The sequence below is a fragment of the Hemitrygon akajei genome, chromosome 17, assembly GCF_048418815.1.
Source record: "Hemitrygon akajei chromosome 17, sHemAka1.3, whole genome shotgun sequence".
NCBI lineage: Eukaryota > Metazoa > Chordata > Chondrichthyes > Myliobatiformes > Dasyatidae > Hemitrygon > Hemitrygon akajei.
The window spans coordinates 11096064-11113577 of NC_133140.1; the positions used below are offsets into that span (position 1 = coordinate 11096064).

The window sequence follows — 17514 nt, forward strand, 5'->3', positions numbered from 1 at the left end:
CTAGACCTCTTTAAATGAATGCTAACATAGCATTTGCCTTCCTCACCACCAGTTTGACCAGCAAGTTAATCTTTAGGGTGTTCTGCACAAGGACTCCCAAGTCTCTTTGCATCTCAAATTTTTGGATTTTCTCCCCATATAGAAAATATCTTCACATTTATCCACCAACCAGAAAAGGATACTTTTATTCCAACTCACTGTCTCCAGCCAATCAGCCAATGCTCTAAGCATGCTATTAACTTTCCAGTAATGTCATGGGCCCTGAACTTTGTAAGCAACCTCATGTTTGGCACCTTGTGAAAGGTCTTCTAAAAATCCAAATTTCCAACATCCACTGCATCTCCTTTTATCTGTCCTACTTGTAACCTCCTCAAAGAATTCCAACAGATTCATCAGGCAAAATTTTCCCTTAAGAAAACCATCCTGACTCCTTAACAATTAACTCCAACATCTTCCCAGCCACTGACGTTAGGCGAACTGGTCTATAATTTCCTTTCTGCTGCATTTCTTAAAGACTGGAATGACATTTGCAATTTTCCAGTCTTCTGGCACCATGCCAGAGTCCATTGATTTTTGAAAGATCATTACTAATGCCTCTATAGTTTCAACCGCTACATCTCTCAGAACCCTAGGTACCATTCATTTGTCGCAGGTGACTTGTGTACCCTTAGGTCTAAGCTTTTTGAGCACCTTCTCCCTTGTAATAGCAACTGTATACTCACTTCTATTCTCTCACACCCATCAACATTTGGCACACTGTTAGTGTCTTCTCATTTTGTTCATCTGCCATCTCCTTGACCGCCGTTATTACTTCTCTGGCCTAGTGGCCAGAGATCCATTCTCATCTCTTTTATTTTTTATAAACCTGAAAAAACTTTTTCTATCTACCTTGATATTGTTTGCTAGCTTGCTTTCATTTTTCATCTTTTCCCTCCTAATGATTCTTTTAGTTGTTTTCTGTAGGTTTTTAAAAGCTTCCCAATCCTCTAACTTCCCACTAATTTTTGCTTTGTTGTATGCTCTCTCTTTGGCTTTGACTTCTCGGCCATGGTTGTATTATTTTCCCATTTAAATATTTCTTTGTTTTTGGAATGCATTGATCTTGCACTTTCCTCATTTCCCCAGAAACTCAAGGCATTGCTGCTCTGCTGTTTTCCCTGCTAGCATCTCCTTCCAATGTACTTCGGCCAGTTCCTCGCTCATAGCACTGTAATTTCCTTTACTCCACTGAAATACTGCTACATCAGACTTTCCCCTATCAAATTTCAAGTTGAACTCAAGTCATATTATGATCACTAAACTAAGGGTTCCTTTACCTTAACCTCCCTAATCGTCTCTGGTCCATTAAAAATCACCCAATCCAATTTAGCTGATCCTCTAATAGACTCAGGGATAAACTGCTCTAAAAAGCCATCTCTTAGGCATTCAACAAATCACTCTCTTGGGATCCATTGCCAACCTGATTTCCCCAATCGACCTGCATGTTAAAATCTCTCACGACTATCATAACATTACCCTTTTGACACACCTTTTCAATTTCCCATTGTAATCTGTAGTCTACATCCCAGCTACTGTTTGGAGGTCTGTATATAACTGCCATCAGGGTCCTTTTACCCTTGCAGTTTCTTAACTAAACCCACAAGGATTTAACATCTTCCAATCCTATGTCACATCTTTCTAATGATTTATGTATTTTCTATGTATATAAAGAGACATTAGGTGCAGGAGTATCTGGACATGACTCTGTCAAGAAATGATAATCAGTTATGAACAAAATGATGTTAACACACATGGAAGACCTAGAGCTCCCCGTGTCACTAGCAGTGCAGCAACATTTTACTCTGGAAACACATGGTGATAGGTTAGCTTCCTGCTGTTCCCAACTGATGTGATTTATTACCGATGCGAGGTACTAAACAAGTACACATCAGTATTCTCCAAAAAAGACATGGAGGAGAGCGAAATCAGTGTGGGTTATTGCTAAATGCCTAGGGTAAGTTGAGATCGAGGAGGTGGTGGCATAGGGATTTTGAAGACAATTCAGGTGGGTAAGTCCCTGGGTCTGGTGAAATCTGTCCTGCTTAGTCAGATACAAGAGAGGAGATGGCTGGGCCTTTGACAAAGATGTTTGTATCCATTGTTGTTCCTTAATTTAAATTATTAGTTTAGATTATTCCAATAGGAATAATCTAGGAATTTATAGGCTGGTGAGCCTCAAAACAATGGTAGGGAAGCAGTTGAAGAGGATTGTTATGGATAGGATTTACTCATTTGGAAAAGCGTGCAGGGGTGATCTTACAGAAGTGGGCATTTTGAGGAAGTGTCGAAGATGATTGAGGTTAAAGCAAAAAATGTCTACCTCAACTTCAGTAAGGCATTTGGCAAGGTCACTCATGGCAAGCTGATCCAGAAAACTAAAGATGCATGATGACTTGGTAGATCAAGTTCAAAATTGGCTTTGTTGTGGAAGACAGGGTAGTGCTGAAGGGTCTAGCTGGAGGTCTGAACAGTGTGTTCTATTGGAATGGTACTGGGACCTCTTACTTGGGCAAAAATGTAGATGGCTGTTTAGTAAGTTTGTAATGCCATCAGTATTGATAGAGTTGCAGGTAGTGCAGAACATTGTCAAACAATACAGCAGGATAATGATCAATTGTAGATATGAATGGAAAAATGGCAGATGGGAGTTTTTTCCAGCCAAGTTAATGAGTGAAACTTTAGAAGTCCTCAGAAGCATTGATGTACAGAGGGATCCCTGAAAATGGCAATACAAGTAGATCTGTTTATTTATTGAGATACAGGGCAGCATAAGCCCTTCAAGCTGTGCCACCCAGCAACTCCCAGTTTAGCTTCTTGCTTAATCACGGGACAGTTCACGATTATTAATTAACCTACTAACCAAACCATCTTTGGACTGTGGGAGGAAACTAGAGCACCCCAAGAAAACCCACTCTGGTTGGCTGGTCTTCAACTTGGCCAAAATAAACTTCATCTGGGATAGATATGGTAAAGTGGCATGGTTACCTTCGTAACTTGGGCTGTTGAGTATAAAAGGAAGCCACGTGCAGCTGTATAAAACTTTGGTTAGGCTGCACTAGGAGTATTGTGTACAGTTCTGGTTGTCCCATTATAGGAAGGTTGAGGCCTTGGAAAGCTTTGCCAAAATGCTGCCTGAGTTTGGAAGTTGGACAAACTTGTGTTGCTTCCTCTGGAGTGCAGGGGGCTGAGGGGAGTCCCTTATACTCTCATTTAATATTAGAGGTACCTGTTTTGGAACATATGGTCAGATCATGTGTCCTGTAGCCAAAAGGTTAAGTATGTTTTAAGCATGGATTTACAATACTATTTTTCTCATCAGTTTTAAACTTTTAGAATTGGAGTAAACTAAAGCTTGACTAGAAATATTAGACAAACAAGAGAAAATCTGCAGATGTTGGAAATCCAAGCAGCACAGGTACACTGATACAGGGTCTTGGCCTGAAACATCAACTGTACTCTTTTCCATAGATACCTCCTGGCCTGCTGAGTTCCTCCAGCATTTTGTGTGTGTTAATTACCATAGTAATATAAGGGTTCATTCAAGTTAATGAACAGTGGTGTCAGAGCAGTTCCTATTAGGTGTCTCGTTTAGTGAGTAGTGCAAATGTGAACCTGAGGCATGTGACTTAACTGAGCAATGCCCAAGCACTAGCCTTATTGTTAAAATGTCCTGCTAGTTTTCCAGTCAGGTAAGGTGATGAATTTTGAACAAGTGGATCTCGGCTAGAACACCAGTGGAGGAAAGTACAATTGCTCTCATTCCATTTCCACAAAGGAGTAACATTAGTGTGAGTCTCCTGCTTCTGATTACTAAACCACCAAATAGAAACTAGTTTGTCCAAGTGAATTAAACTAATCTCTGTATCTCAGGTATCAAACGAACCTGGTAACCGGTACAACATTCAACTAATAAATGCCCTGGTGCTGTATGTGGGAACGCAGGCGATTGCTCACATCCATAACAAGGGCAGCACGCCATCCATGAGCACCATCACGCACTCGGCACATATGGACATCTTCCAGAACCTGGCTGTGGATCTTGATACAGAAGGTAAGGAACTGGTCAAGTTCTAATATCTCTTTTTCTTTCTGTTTTTCTTTTTAATGAACAGTTGGTGTTAGAGCAGTACCCATTGGGTGTTTCGTTTAGAGAATGTTGCATATGTGAATTTGAGGCATATAGAGTAATAGTGACTTAACTGACCAGTGAATGCTGTAGTTGAATTTGGAGTTTTGGCTAAGGGTGTCTAACAAATTGGCTTGTTTGCCATTTTTCTGAAACAGCCCTCCCCTCTGTCCCATTCCTCCTGTCCTTTTAACTTTTAAAACGTGATGGATTTTTTTAATAGATTAGAATTGACACAAAATGTGGTGTACACTTGGTCCTCATTATCTGTTGATTTGGGATATGTGTTCCCATGAGGTTGTCTCTATCTCCAATATTCCAAACAAATAAACTGCTAGCATTAGGAAGGTAAAGATGAATTATGAAAGGAAGCTGGTGACCGATATCAAAGAAGATACTGAAAGCTTTTTTAAGTATATAAAGGGTAAAAGAGAGTTGAGGGTAAATATTAGGACCAATAGAAAATGGCGCTGGAGATATTGTAATGAGAGGTGGCAGAGGAACTGAATGTGTATTTTGCATCAGTCTTCACAGTGGAAGACGTCTGCAGAATACCAGACATTCAAGAGTGTCAAGGAAGTGAAGTATGTGCAGTGAAAATTACAACTGAGAAGCTTAATGGTCTAGATAAATCTCCTGGACCTGATGGAATGCAACCTCGGGTTCTGAAGGATGTAGCTGGAGAGATTGTGGAGGCATTAACGATGATCTTTCAAGAATTGATAGATTCTGGCATTGTACCGGATGACTGGAAAATTGCAAATGTTACTCCACTATTTAAGAAGGCTGGGAGGCAGCAGAAAGGAAACTATAGACCTGTTAGCCTGACATCAGTGGTTGGGAAGTTGTTGGAATCGATTGTTAGGGTTGAGATTACAGAGTACCTGGGGGCACGTGACAAGATAGGCCAAAGCCAGCATGGTTTCCTGAAAGGAAAATTCTGCCTGACAAACCTACTGCAATCCTTTGATGAAATTATAAGCAAAGGAGATGCAGTAGATGTGGTGTACTTGGATTTTCAGAAGTTCTTTGACAAGGTGCCACACATGAGGCTGCTTAGAGAGCCCATGGAATTACAGGGGAGTTACTAGCATGGGTGGAGCATTGGCTGGTTGGCAGAAAGCAGAGAGTGGGAATAAAGGGATCCTATTCTGACTGGCTGCCGGTTACCAGTGGAGTTCCACAGGGGTCGGTGTTGAGACCACTACTTTTTACAATGTATGTCAATAATTCGGACTATGGAATTAATGGATTAGTGGCTAAATTTGCCGATGATACAAAGATAAGTGGAGGAGCGGGTAGTGTTGATGAAACAGAGAGCCTGCAGAGAGACTTAGATAGTTTAGGGGAATAGGTAAAGATGTGGCAAATGAAATGCAATGTTAGGAAGTGTATGGTAATGCACTTTGGTGGAAGAAATAAACAGGCAGACTATTATTTAAATAGGGAGAGAATTCAAAATGCAGAGATGCAAAGAGACTTGGGAGTCCTTGTGCAGGATACCCTAAAGGTTAACTTCTAAATTGAGTCGGTGGTGAAGAAGGCAAATGCAATATTGGCATTCATTTCTAGAGGTATAGAATATAAGAACAGGGATGTGATACTGCGGCTGTATAAGGCACTCGTGAGACCACACTTGGAGTATTGTGTGCAATTTTGGGCTCTTTATTTTAGGAAAGAATAAACTGACATTGGAGCAGGTTCAGAGAAGATGCACAAGAATGATTCCAGGAGTGAAAGGGTTACTGTATGAGGAATGTCTGGCAGCTCTTGGGCTGTATTCCCTGGAGTTCAGGAGAATGATGGGGTGGGGGGGGGATCTCATAGAAACATGCCAAGTGGCCTAAACAGATTAGATATGGCAGTTATTTCCCATGGTAGGGGATTCTAGGACAAGAGGGCACAACTTAAGGATTGAAGGACGTCCATTTAGACAGAGATGTGGTGAAATTACTTTAGTCAGAGAATGGTAAACCTGTGGAATTTGTTGCCATGAGCGGCTGTGGAGGCCAAGTCATTGGGTGCATTTAAGGCAGAGATAGAGAGGTGCTTGATTAGCCAGGGCATCAAAGGGTATGGAGAGAAGGCAAGGAGGTGTGGAAGACTGGAAGAATTGGATCAGCCCATGATTGGGCTAAATGGCCTATTTCTGCTCCTATATCTTATGGTCTTAAAAAGCACAGATCAGCTGGTGCTTCAACAACTGCAGCTACAGTTGAAACACCCTTGCATTTAAAAACTGCATCATGGATCACAAACTAGCGATAATGCTTCCATATCTAGATTTAAGAGTTCCCGTACATCAGCCACATCTGCTAATGCAGCAAGAGCCCATGCAGAGGCAGCAAATGCACACGCTTCATATGCTGAGAGGGAGGCTGAACTAAGTGCCTCTTTCACCAAGAGGCAGCCGAGAAACCGGAGGGACCGGTGGCATTAGAAATGGCTAACAAAGCGGTGTCAGAAAAGGGCATTGCGAAGCATACAGGTGAATACTTGAAACCACAGCTTGAATTTGCGTGTCTCAGAAACGAACAGCTTTTTCTACCACTTCCCGAACTTCAGTGTTTTCCAACAGCTGCTTTCTTACATGGCAAACTCCTTCAGAAGATGGATTACGCCGATAGAATCAGTAAGCTACCTTTGTCAGTACTTTCATACCACTTGAGGAGAATTCCAATGCAAGGACCCTCCTCTGGAAGAATGAACAGGAAAAGGATGTTAGGTCGGCTCACCACCCCTGTGGCACACCACTGGGTGCTGCAGCCCAGTTGTTTGTTCCCCAGGATGGGGCAGCTTCCACCAGCCCAGCACCTGCAACAGAATACCTTGCACAATATCTGGCTCACCGTCACTTAGTGAGCACAAGCCTATACCAGTTTGATTACAAACCTGAGAGCAGTCACCATTCAACAATACCACTAGGAACCTTGTTGGAGAATCCTGTGAGCATGTCAAGCGGATAATGCAGGAGCTTAGAGCAAAGACTGCTCTATTCGCTATATACACATGACTGTGTGGCTAGGCATAGCTCAAATACCATCTGTAAATTTGCTGACGGTACAACCAGTGTTGGTGGTGGTGACGAGAGGGCGTACAGGAATAAGATATACCAACTGGTGGAATGGTGTCGAAGCAACAGCCTTGCATTCAACATCAGTAAGACAAAAGAGCTGATTGTGGACTTCAGAAAGGGTAAGACGAAGGAACACATACCAATCCTCAGTATGGATTAGCTGAGCCGAAATGCTTTTTTTCTGTGCTGTAGTGTTCTATGACTTTTAACTAAATTTCTCTTAAAGGTTTAAATTGAACCTACTTCCACCACTCCTTGAGTACAATATCATCTTCATCAGAGGCTGGCTGAAACATGGGAGAGAAGGAACCCCCTTATCCTGTTGTAGAACAGCCAGGTCTCCTTGCTCCTGATATGGCACAATCACAACCAGGTGAAATGTCAAGGCTGTCACCTGATGGAAAGAGCAGCAGATTTGTGGATCATAGGAGATAAGAGACTCATCAACTCAGTTCTGCATGAATGTGGCATCTGCTGGAAGTTCTGGAGGAGCAACGCATGGATCTACCTCCTGAGCTTGGCTGTCTGTCTAGTTAATGTTACAACACCTTAGCAAGGGCAGGACAAGGATGTTGCTGGTTCTTGAGGACAGGAGTTACAGGGAAAGGTTGAATAGGTTAGGATTTATTCCTTGAAGTGTGGAAGAATGAGGGGAGATTTGATGGAGGTATACAAAATTGAGGGATATAGCTAGTTTAAAGACAAGCAGGCATTCTGAACTGAGGTTGGGTGAGTCTAGAACTAGAGGTCATGGGTTAAGTGTGAAAAGTGAAATGTTTAAGGGGAACCTGAGGGGGAATTTCTTCACATGGAGGGTAGTGTAGTAGTGGAATGAGCTGCCAGCAGAAGTGGTGGATGTAGGTACAATTTAAACCTTTAATCATGGATAGGAGGTTATAGAGGGCAGGTCAATGGGACAAGGCAGTATAATGGGTCAGTCTGGATTAGCTGAGCCAAAGTGCCTTTTTCTGTGCTGTAGTGTTCTATGACTTTTAACTTTGTTGTTGGGTTAGAGTGAGGGATCTTTGTCTGCACAGATTTCAAATTAATCACTGCTTGTGTCACTTATTAGAAGTAGTTCCTTAGCTAATACAGTTTCCTTTAGGTATATAACAATGTAGCTAGATACAAAGCAAGCTTGGTTCTAGACAAAAGGTCATGGTGAATGGTTGTTGTTTGGTCTTGATGTGTTTTAAACGACAAAGATGCTGTTTATCCCAACTATCTGCTTTCTTTCTATGGCTGCACTTTGGGAAATTTGTTGCTCGGGAGGGATTTTGCATGTTGGGCTTTGAGCAGAGCAGATTTGATGCATTTGTATTCAGAAATATTTATTGCTTAAGTTTTAATCTTTCCATAATGACCACCTGGAATAATATCTCTTCCATCTTGAAGGTCGATACTTGTTCCTGAATGCCATCGCCAATCAGCTGCGTTACCCTAACAGCCACACTCACTATTTCAGCTGCACTATGCTGTATCTGTTTGCTGAAGCAAATACAGAAGCAATCCAGGAACAAATCACCAGGTGAGGAACTGGGGACAACTCTCACCACTACCCTACACATCAAATTTGGGCTGAAATTGTCAACTCTTTTGATTATATTTGTAAAAGTCCTTTTGGTGTATCTTAAAACTTCTGAGTTGAGTCACAGTAGTTACATAATTAGAAGAATGGGGAATTGAATTAGGATATAATCATGCATATAGAAATCTAATTCAATTCTAACTTGGTGTAGATTTGAGGCAAGTTCATAAATTGCCTTTCATACCTTTCCCTGAATGACCACTAAAGTATTGAGCTTCAATTGTAACTGTTTTTTCTTTGCCAGGGTCCTGTTGGAAAGGCTGATTGTAAACAGACCTCATCCATGGGGGCTCCTTATCACCTTTATTGAACTAATTAAAAATCCAGCCTTCAAGTTCTGGAACCATGAGTTTGTCCACTGTGCTCCTGAAATTGAGAAGTAAGTGTTTTTGTTTTTAATCTTTTTTTTTCCTTGAGTCATCCTTGGATGTCAGATCTTTGTTATTGAGTTTGTCTTTTGCTTCTGTAGGTTGCAACTTATACCTCTCTCCAAATATCTGACCCGAGCCCCAGGTACGCTATTGCACCAAACTAGGACTTAGTCGAGAGTATTCTTGTTTCAATTGCCAGGCCACACTCTTCAGAAATACAACTAAGACTGTACAGTGGGATGGTTGGATTGTTTCAAACACTTTGTCCAGTTTATGGATTTATACCCTTCCAGTCTTCCTGCTGTTTTCTTTCTGTAAGATTATTGGCCTTTCTGTAAGCTTATTTTTCTTTTCCATTTCATCATTCCCTGAAACACCACACACTATTTAAAAGGTGAATGTTTGCAACTTAATTCAATAATAATTTTATTTTCCTTAGATGTGCTCATCCTTATGCTTGTGATCAATTTGTACTCCTTAATGTGAGGCATCATGAATGGTGTTAGCCGTTTGTCACACTTGTCCTGCTGATAGACATTTAATCACAAAGGACTCTTGGCCTTTTTGTCCCAGCATATTCCAATCCAGCATCAATTATAGCTGGCAGCTGGTGGTACACTTGATACTACTGGACCAATTCGGCTTGAGTTGATCCATCCGTGGGTGTTTGGGGGCAAATTGTATATGATGCATCATGGTTGGGGTAGTGCTGCACAGAAGTAGTTGCACCCTGGTTCTGGTGAGCACAGATACACTCTAGGAGCTTGAACACCTAATCCCTGCCACATTTGGGTGCCGTTTTCCAGGTAAGACACTGAACCAAGGGTTTGTCTGACCACCTCAGTGGTTGTGAACATTTAGATAAGAGCAAGGGGATTCTGCAGAGAGGGTTGGTCAGTTTTGATGGCCCAAAAGTAGTTTGTTTCAATGTGGTATCTTGATGTGCATACAGTTGGAATGTTGCCCACCTTATTACAACAGTGATGACTTCAGAAGCATGTGCACAGCAAGATGTCCTGAGGGTGCATTGTTTTCTGCTTAGACTAATGCTGGCTGATGGCCATTTTACAGGTTGTTCCAGTCTGTAGCTCAATGCTGTATGGGACAGAAGCAGGCACAACAAGTAATGGAAGGCACCGGTGCAAGTTAAAACGGCAAAGCAATACCTCCTTGGAGAAACAACGTGGAGAGAGTGATGAGCAGCCTGTGTTTTTCTTGAAAACTGTCATTGGTTGTGTAACTTGCTGGTTCTTCCAATCAAATGCAGTCAGCTGCATGAGTCAGACATAGGAACAATGGTCAGTGAAGAGCTGATTTCATGATGGACATGTTTCATTTTTCATTTGTCACTTGGCCAAAAAAAAACAAATGCTGTGAATATCATTTGAAATGATATAAAAATGTAAATAAAAGGGAGTGCAACCTTAAACTGGACTATCTCCATCTGTGCAAATTGTATTAAACTGACTTTTATCCAGTTATTACCGGTGTTGGCAGCTGATGACACGTTGATGAAGCATGTCTGGGATAGATTCCCCACCGTTCCAAACTACAGCCACAGATCCTCCTGAGATGCGACAGGAGCTGCTCTTTATTTGTTGAGGGGTGGGAGGAGGGAGAGGAGGAAAGCGGTATTGACTTTCATTTGCCCATTTTCTTGCATATTTAAAGTCCTCCAGCAGATTAGAATGGAGGTTCAGTATGGTTTACAAAAAGATTTATTTTTTAAGGTTTTTGTCTTTGAGATGAGCTGCTCCTTCAGTCCTTTAACTAAAAGGAAGTGTCCAGGCTGATTGTGGAGTTCACTATGTTAATGCAAAGGAAAATAAAAGGTTCTCCCTGAATTCTGTAAATTGTGGGATAAAAATAAGCCAGTTTTGCGGCATGAAGTCGATTAAGTTTGTAAAAAGAAACCAAGGACCAATACAGGCCATTTTGTAAGGATTTTGAATGTTGTTTTGTAAATGTATTGGTCCATGTGTTGTATTTTGTAGTCTTTGTAGTTTCCTTGACTCTAGTTCTGCCACTTAACACTTGTATGTAAGCATATTGTAGTTAATGCATTAAAACCCATGTCATGCAGCAACCTCCTCTTCGTTTCTTGCCTCTAGACATTAAAGGCCAGATGACATTCACTGTATAACATAGGGCTGGTTCTGAACCTAACTGAATATCAATTTTAAAAATTATTTATCACATTGCCAACCCACAGCTTTGCCTATTTCTATCATAATTCATATTTTGTGGAAGCAAAATGATCTTTATTGTGGAGACCAAAATTGTGAGATAAACTTGGTGGATTACATGCTCAGAACCAGTCTCTGCTAAGTATTCAACACTATCTGCCTTTTTGTTCCTTCCAAATTGCAATATCAATCACATTTAGCTCAGTAGTTGTGAGATCCTTTTCTTGACTGCACCAAAGTAAAAGGTATTCCCACTGGGGAATAAACTATTCCATTTCAAGCACCCTATGCTCAGTATGTTGAACTGTGAAAGTAAGTGAGGCTTGCTGAACTCCATCTCAGACTTCAGAAGAAATGTCAATATTTCTACTATGCTGTATCTTTCCTGCACAACCATCTGTAAATGATCTCATCAGTGTATGCAGAATTCATCAGCTCTTTCTTTGTGCTCCATGGGGTCTTGCGACTAGCAGCAAGAGATGATTTTGAACCACCACTTCTAAAGTGTAATGGCCTGGATCTACTTTACTGTAGTGTTATCCTAACTTTCCACAAGCAGTTTGATTTATAGGTATAACCTTCAGTCTTGGACTCCTTTCAGTGCAACAATAAGCTTATTTCTAAGTATTATGTCACTTCCCCATAAAGCTTAATCATATAATAAAACCCTGGATAAACCATATTTGGAATATTGTCCAGTTCTGGTCTCCCATGGAAGCTTTAGTGAGGATGCACACATTTACCAGGATGCTGCCTGGATTAAAGGATGTGTTTTACAAGGATAGGTTGAGTGAGTTTGGGTGTTCTCTCTGCAATGTAGGAGGATGAGAGTGGACAGCCAGAGACTTTTTTGCCCATGGTGGAAGTGGCTAATACAAGGGGGCATAATTTTAAGATAAATGAAGGAAAGTATGGGGGGGGGGGTGTCAGAGGCTAGAGATATTTAAGAAACTTAGATAGGCACATGGATGATAGAAAAATGAAGGGTTATGTAGGAAGGGAAGGGTTAGATTGATCTTGAGAGTAGGTTAAAATGTCAACACATCATTGGCCAAAGGGCCTGTAACTGCTTTATGTTTAATGTCCCTTCAATCATTTAAACTCCAGGCTGATTTTGGCATATTTTATCATATGCCTCCAAGTGCTCCAAAACCTCATCCTTAATAATGGACTCAACATCTTCCGAACCACTGAAATCAGACTAACTGGCCTGGTGAGTTCCTCTAGCATTGTGTGTGTGTTGCTTTGGTTTCCAGCATCTGCAGACTTTCTCATTTATGAAGTGACATTTGCAATTTTCCAGCCTTTTGGAACCATTCCAGAATCTAGAGGTTCCAAAAAGATTATTAATAATGCCTCTACAATTTCTTCAGTTACCTCTGAATGTTAGACCATCTGCTCCAGGTGACTTATCTTAAGACCTTTCAGCTTCCCAAGCACCTTAGTATTAGCAACTACAAGCACTTTCCTTCCCCCCACTCTCAGAACTTCCTGGCAAACTGCTAGTGTACCACAAAGACTGACTGATGCAAAATACTAAATATTTGCCAATCATTTCATTGCAAGGAAGAGCTAGTGAATCCTTTGCAATTATTTGGTTTTCTGCAATAATTACTCAAAATGTGATCTGATCTTCATGTAAGTCATAGTAATTTCCTTTGCAACTGTACCTCTCCAGTGGTCCAACATCCTCTCTCGCCTCTCTTGTACTCTTCATTTAACTGAAAAAACTTTGGTATTCGTTTCTATTATCAGCTAGCTTACCTTCATATTTAATCTTTTCTCTCTTTATTACTTTAGTTGCCTTCTGGTGGCTTTTAAAAGCTTCCCAATCCTCTTAACTTCCCACTAATTTTTGCTTTTTTTTATATATGCCCTCTTTTGCTTTTATGCTGTCTTTGACTTCCTTTGTCAACCACAATTGCTTCATCCTCCCTTTAGAATAGTTGTTCATCTTTGGGATCTTATAGTGTAGCCCTGATAGATCTGTTCTCCAGTTAAGTACTGTAAAATTAAAATAAAAACATACCTCACACTTGCAACTTTATCCTCTCAGTTTTCAAAGATTGGTGGCAACTTCACAGATGCTCCAAATATTGCCAATAACATCAATCCTACTTTAACATAGAAAATAGGTGCAGGAGTAGGCCATTCGGCCCTTTGAGCCTGCACCGCCATTCAGTATGATCATGGCTGATCATCCAACTCAGAACCCTGTGCCTGCTTTCTCTCCATACCCCCTGATCCCTTTAGCCACAAGGGCCATATCTAACTTCCTCTTAAATATAGCCAATGAACCGGCCTCAACTGTTTCCTGTGGCAGAGAATTCCACAGATTCACCACTCTCTGTGTGAAGAAGTTTTTCCTCATCTCAGTCCTAAAAGGCTTCCCCTTTATCCTTAAACTGTGACCCCTCGTTCTGGACTTCCCAACATCGGGAACAATCTTCCTGCATCTAGCCTGTCCAATCCCTAGAATTTTATACGTTTCAATAAGATCCCCCCTCAATCTTCTAAATTCCAGTGAGTATAAGTCGATCCAGTCTTTCTTCATATGGAAGTCCTGCCATCCCAGGAATCAATCTGGTGAGCCTTCTCTGTACTCCCTCTATGGCAAGAACGTCTTTCCTCATATTAGGGGACCAAAACTGCACACAATATTCTAGGTGTGGTCTCACCAAGGCCTTGTACAACTGCAGTAGAACCTCCCTGCTCCTGTACTCAAATCCTTTTGCTATGAATGCCAACATACCATTTGCCCTTTTCACTGCCTGCTGTACCTGCATGCCCACCTTCAATGACTGGTGTACAATGACACCCAGGTCTCATTGCACCTCCCCTTTTCCTAATCAGCCACCGTTCAGATAATAATCTGTTTTCCTGTTCTTGCAACCAAAGTGGATAACCTCACATTTATCCACATTAAATTGCATCTGCCATGAATTTGCCCACTCACCTAACCTATCCAAGACACCCTGCATCCTCTTAGCATCCTCCTCACAGCTAACATCGTCGCCCAGCTTCGTGTCATCCGCAAACTTGGAGATGCTGCATTTAATTCCCTCGTCTAAATCATTAATAAATATTGTAAACAACTGGGGTCCCAGCACTGAGCCTTGCGGTACCCCACTAGTCACTGCCTGCCATTCTGAAAAGGTCCCATTTATTCCCACTCTTTGCTGCTTGTCTGCCAACTAATTCTCTATCCACATCAATACCATACCCCCAATACTGTGTGCTTTAAGTTTGCACACTAATCTCCTGTGTGGGACCTTGTCAAAAGCCTTTTGAAAATCCAAATATACCACATCCACTGGTTCTCCTCTATCCACTCTACTAGTTACATTTTCAAAAAATTCTATAAGATTCGTCAGACATGATTTTCCTTTCACAAATCCATGCTGACTTTGTCCGATGATTTCACCGCTTTCCAAATGTGCTGTTATCACATCTTTGATAACCGACTCTAGCATTTTCCCCACCACCGATGTCAGACTAACCGGTCTATAATTCCCCGGTTTCTCTCTCCCTCCTTTTTTAAAAAGTGGGGTTACATTAGCCACCCTCCAATCCTCAGGAACTGATCCAGAATCTAAGGAGTTTTGAAAAATTGCCACTAATGCATCCACTATTTCTTGGGCTACTTCCTTAAGCACTCTGGGATGCAGACCATCCTTCCCTGGGGATTTATCTGCCTTTAATCCCTTCAATTTACCTAACACCACTTCCCTACTAACATGTATTTCCCTCAGTTCCTCCATCTCACTAGACCCTCAGTCCCTTACTATTTCCGGAAGATTATTTATGTCCTCCTTAGTGAAGACAGAACCAAAATAGTTATTCAATTGGTCTGCCATGTCTTTGTTCCCTATGATCAATTCACCTGTTTCTGACTGTAAAGGACCTACATTTGTCTTGACCAATCTTTTTCTTGTATCTATAAAAGCTTTTACAGTCAGTTTTTATGTTCCCTGCCAGCTTTCTCTCATAATCTTTTTTCCCTTTCCTAATTAAGCACTTTGTCCTCCTCTGCTGGTCTCTGAATTTCTCCCAGTCCTCAGGTGTGCTGCTTTTTTTTGTTAATTTATATGTTTCTTCTTTGGACTTGATACAATCCCTAATTTCCCTTGTCAGCCACGGGTGTACTACCTTCCCTGGTTGATTTTGCCAAACTGGGATGAACAATTGTAGTTCATCCATGCGATCTTTAAATACTTGCCATTACATATCCACCGTCAACCCTTTAAGTATCATTTGCCAGTCTATCTTAGCTAATTCACGTCTCATACCTTCAAAGTTACCCTTCTTTAAGTTCAGAACCTTTGTTTCTGAATTAACTATGTCACTCTCCATCTTAATGAAGAATTCCACCATATTATGGTCACTCTTACCCAAGGGGCCTCGCACGACAAGATTGCTAACTAACCCTTCCTCATTGCTCAATACCCAATCTAGAATGGCCTGCTCTCTAGTTGGTTCCTCGACATGTTGGTTCAGGAAACCATCCCGCATACATTCCAAGAAATCCTCTTCCTCAGCACCCTTACCAATTTGGTTCACCCAATCTATATGTAGATTGATATTGATATATTGAAGGATATTGAATTGTGTAAGGTGTGGGAAACAAGTAAGGAAGTTATGGAACCTATGACAATTAAAGAGGTGGAAGTACTGGCGCTTTTAAGAAATTTAAAAGTGGATAAATCTCCGGGTCCTGACAGGATATTCTCCAGGACCTTGAGGGAAGTTTGTGTAGAGATAGCAGGAGCTCTGATGGAGATCTTTCAGATGTCATTAGAAACGGGGATTGTGCCGGAGGATTGGCGTATTGCTCATGTGGTTCCATTGTTTAAAAAGGGTTCTAGAAGTAAGCCTGGCAATTATAAGTTTGACATCAGTGGTGGGTAAATTAATGGAAAGTATTCTTAGAGATAGTATTTATAATTATCTGGATAGACAGGATTTGATTAGGAGTAGCCAGCATGGATTTGTGTGTGGAAGGTCATGTTTGACAAACCTTATTGAATTTTTTGAAGAAGTTACGAGGAATGTTGATGAGGGTAAGGCAGTGGATGTAGTCTATATGGAGTTCAGCAAGGCCTTTGACAAAGTTCCACATGGAAGGTTAGTTAAGAAGGTTCAGTCATTAGGTATTAATGCTGGAGTAATAAAATGGATTCAACAGTGGCTAGATGGGAGATGCCAGAGAGTAGTGGTGGATAATTGTTTATCGGGATGGAGGCCGGTGACTAGCGGGGTGCCTCAGGGATCTGTTTTGGGCCCAGTGTTGTTTGTAATATACATAAATGATCTGGATGATGGGGTGGTAAATTGGATTAGTAAGTATGCCGATGATACTAAGGTAGGAGGTGTTGTGGATAATGAGGTGGGTTTTCAAAGCTTGCAGGGAGATTTATGCCGGTTAGAAGAATGGGCTGAACGTTGGCAGATGGAGTTTAATGCTGAGAAGTGTGAGGTTCTACATTTTGGCAGGAATAATCCAAATAGAACATACAGGGTAAATGGTAGGGCATTGAGGAATGTAGTGGAACAGAGAGATCTAGGAATAACAGTGCATAGTTCCCTGAAGGTGGAGTCTCATGTAGATAGGGTGGTGAAGAAGGCTTTTGGAACGCTGGCCTTTATAAATCAGAGCATTGAGTACAGAAGTTGGGATGTAATGTTAAAATTGTACAAGGCATTGGTAAGGCCAAATTTGGAATATTGTGTACAGTTCTGGTCACCGAATTATAGGAAAGATATCAATAAATTAGAGAGAGTGCAGAGACAATTTACTAGGATGTTACCTGGGTTTCAGCACTTAAGTTACAGAAAAAGGTTGAACAAGTTAGGTCTCTATTCATTGGAGCGTAGGTTGAGGGGGGATTTGATCGAGGTATTTAAAATTTTGAGAGGGATAGATAGAGTTGACGTGAATAGGCTGTTTCCATTGAGAGTAGGGGAGATTCAAACGAGAGGACATGATTTGAGAGTTAGGGGGCAAAAGTTTAAGGGAAACACGAGGGGGTATTTCTTTACTCAGAGTGATAGCTGTGTGGAATGAGCTTCCTGTAGAAGTAGTAGAGGCCAGTTCAGTTGTGTCATTTAAGGTAAAATTGGATAGGTAT

The 17514-nt window shown here is 41.3% G+C and overlaps 1 protein-coding gene across 3 annotated transcripts in view; it reads left to right on the top strand.

Moving 5' to 3' along the window:
* The window catches only part of cnot1 (CCR4-NOT transcription complex, subunit 1), a 229274-nt gene extending 217988 nt beyond the window's left edge, over positions 1 to 11286 (top strand). For all 3 annotated transcript variants that reach the window (XM_073069651.1, XM_073069650.1, XM_073069649.1), the window contains 4 exons: positions 3910 to 4090; positions 8637 to 8769; positions 9074 to 9208; positions 10272 to 11286. In XM_073069651.1, coding sequence (XP_072925752.1) covers positions 3910 to 4090; positions 8637 to 8769; positions 9074 to 9208; positions 10272 to 10350 — 528 coding nt within the window. In that variant the 3' untranslated portion in view covers positions 10351 to 11286. The remainder of the gene's footprint in view (positions 1 to 3909; positions 4091 to 8636; positions 8770 to 9073; positions 9209 to 10271) is intronic.
* The last annotated feature ends 6228 nt before the right edge of the window (positions 11287 to 17514 follow it).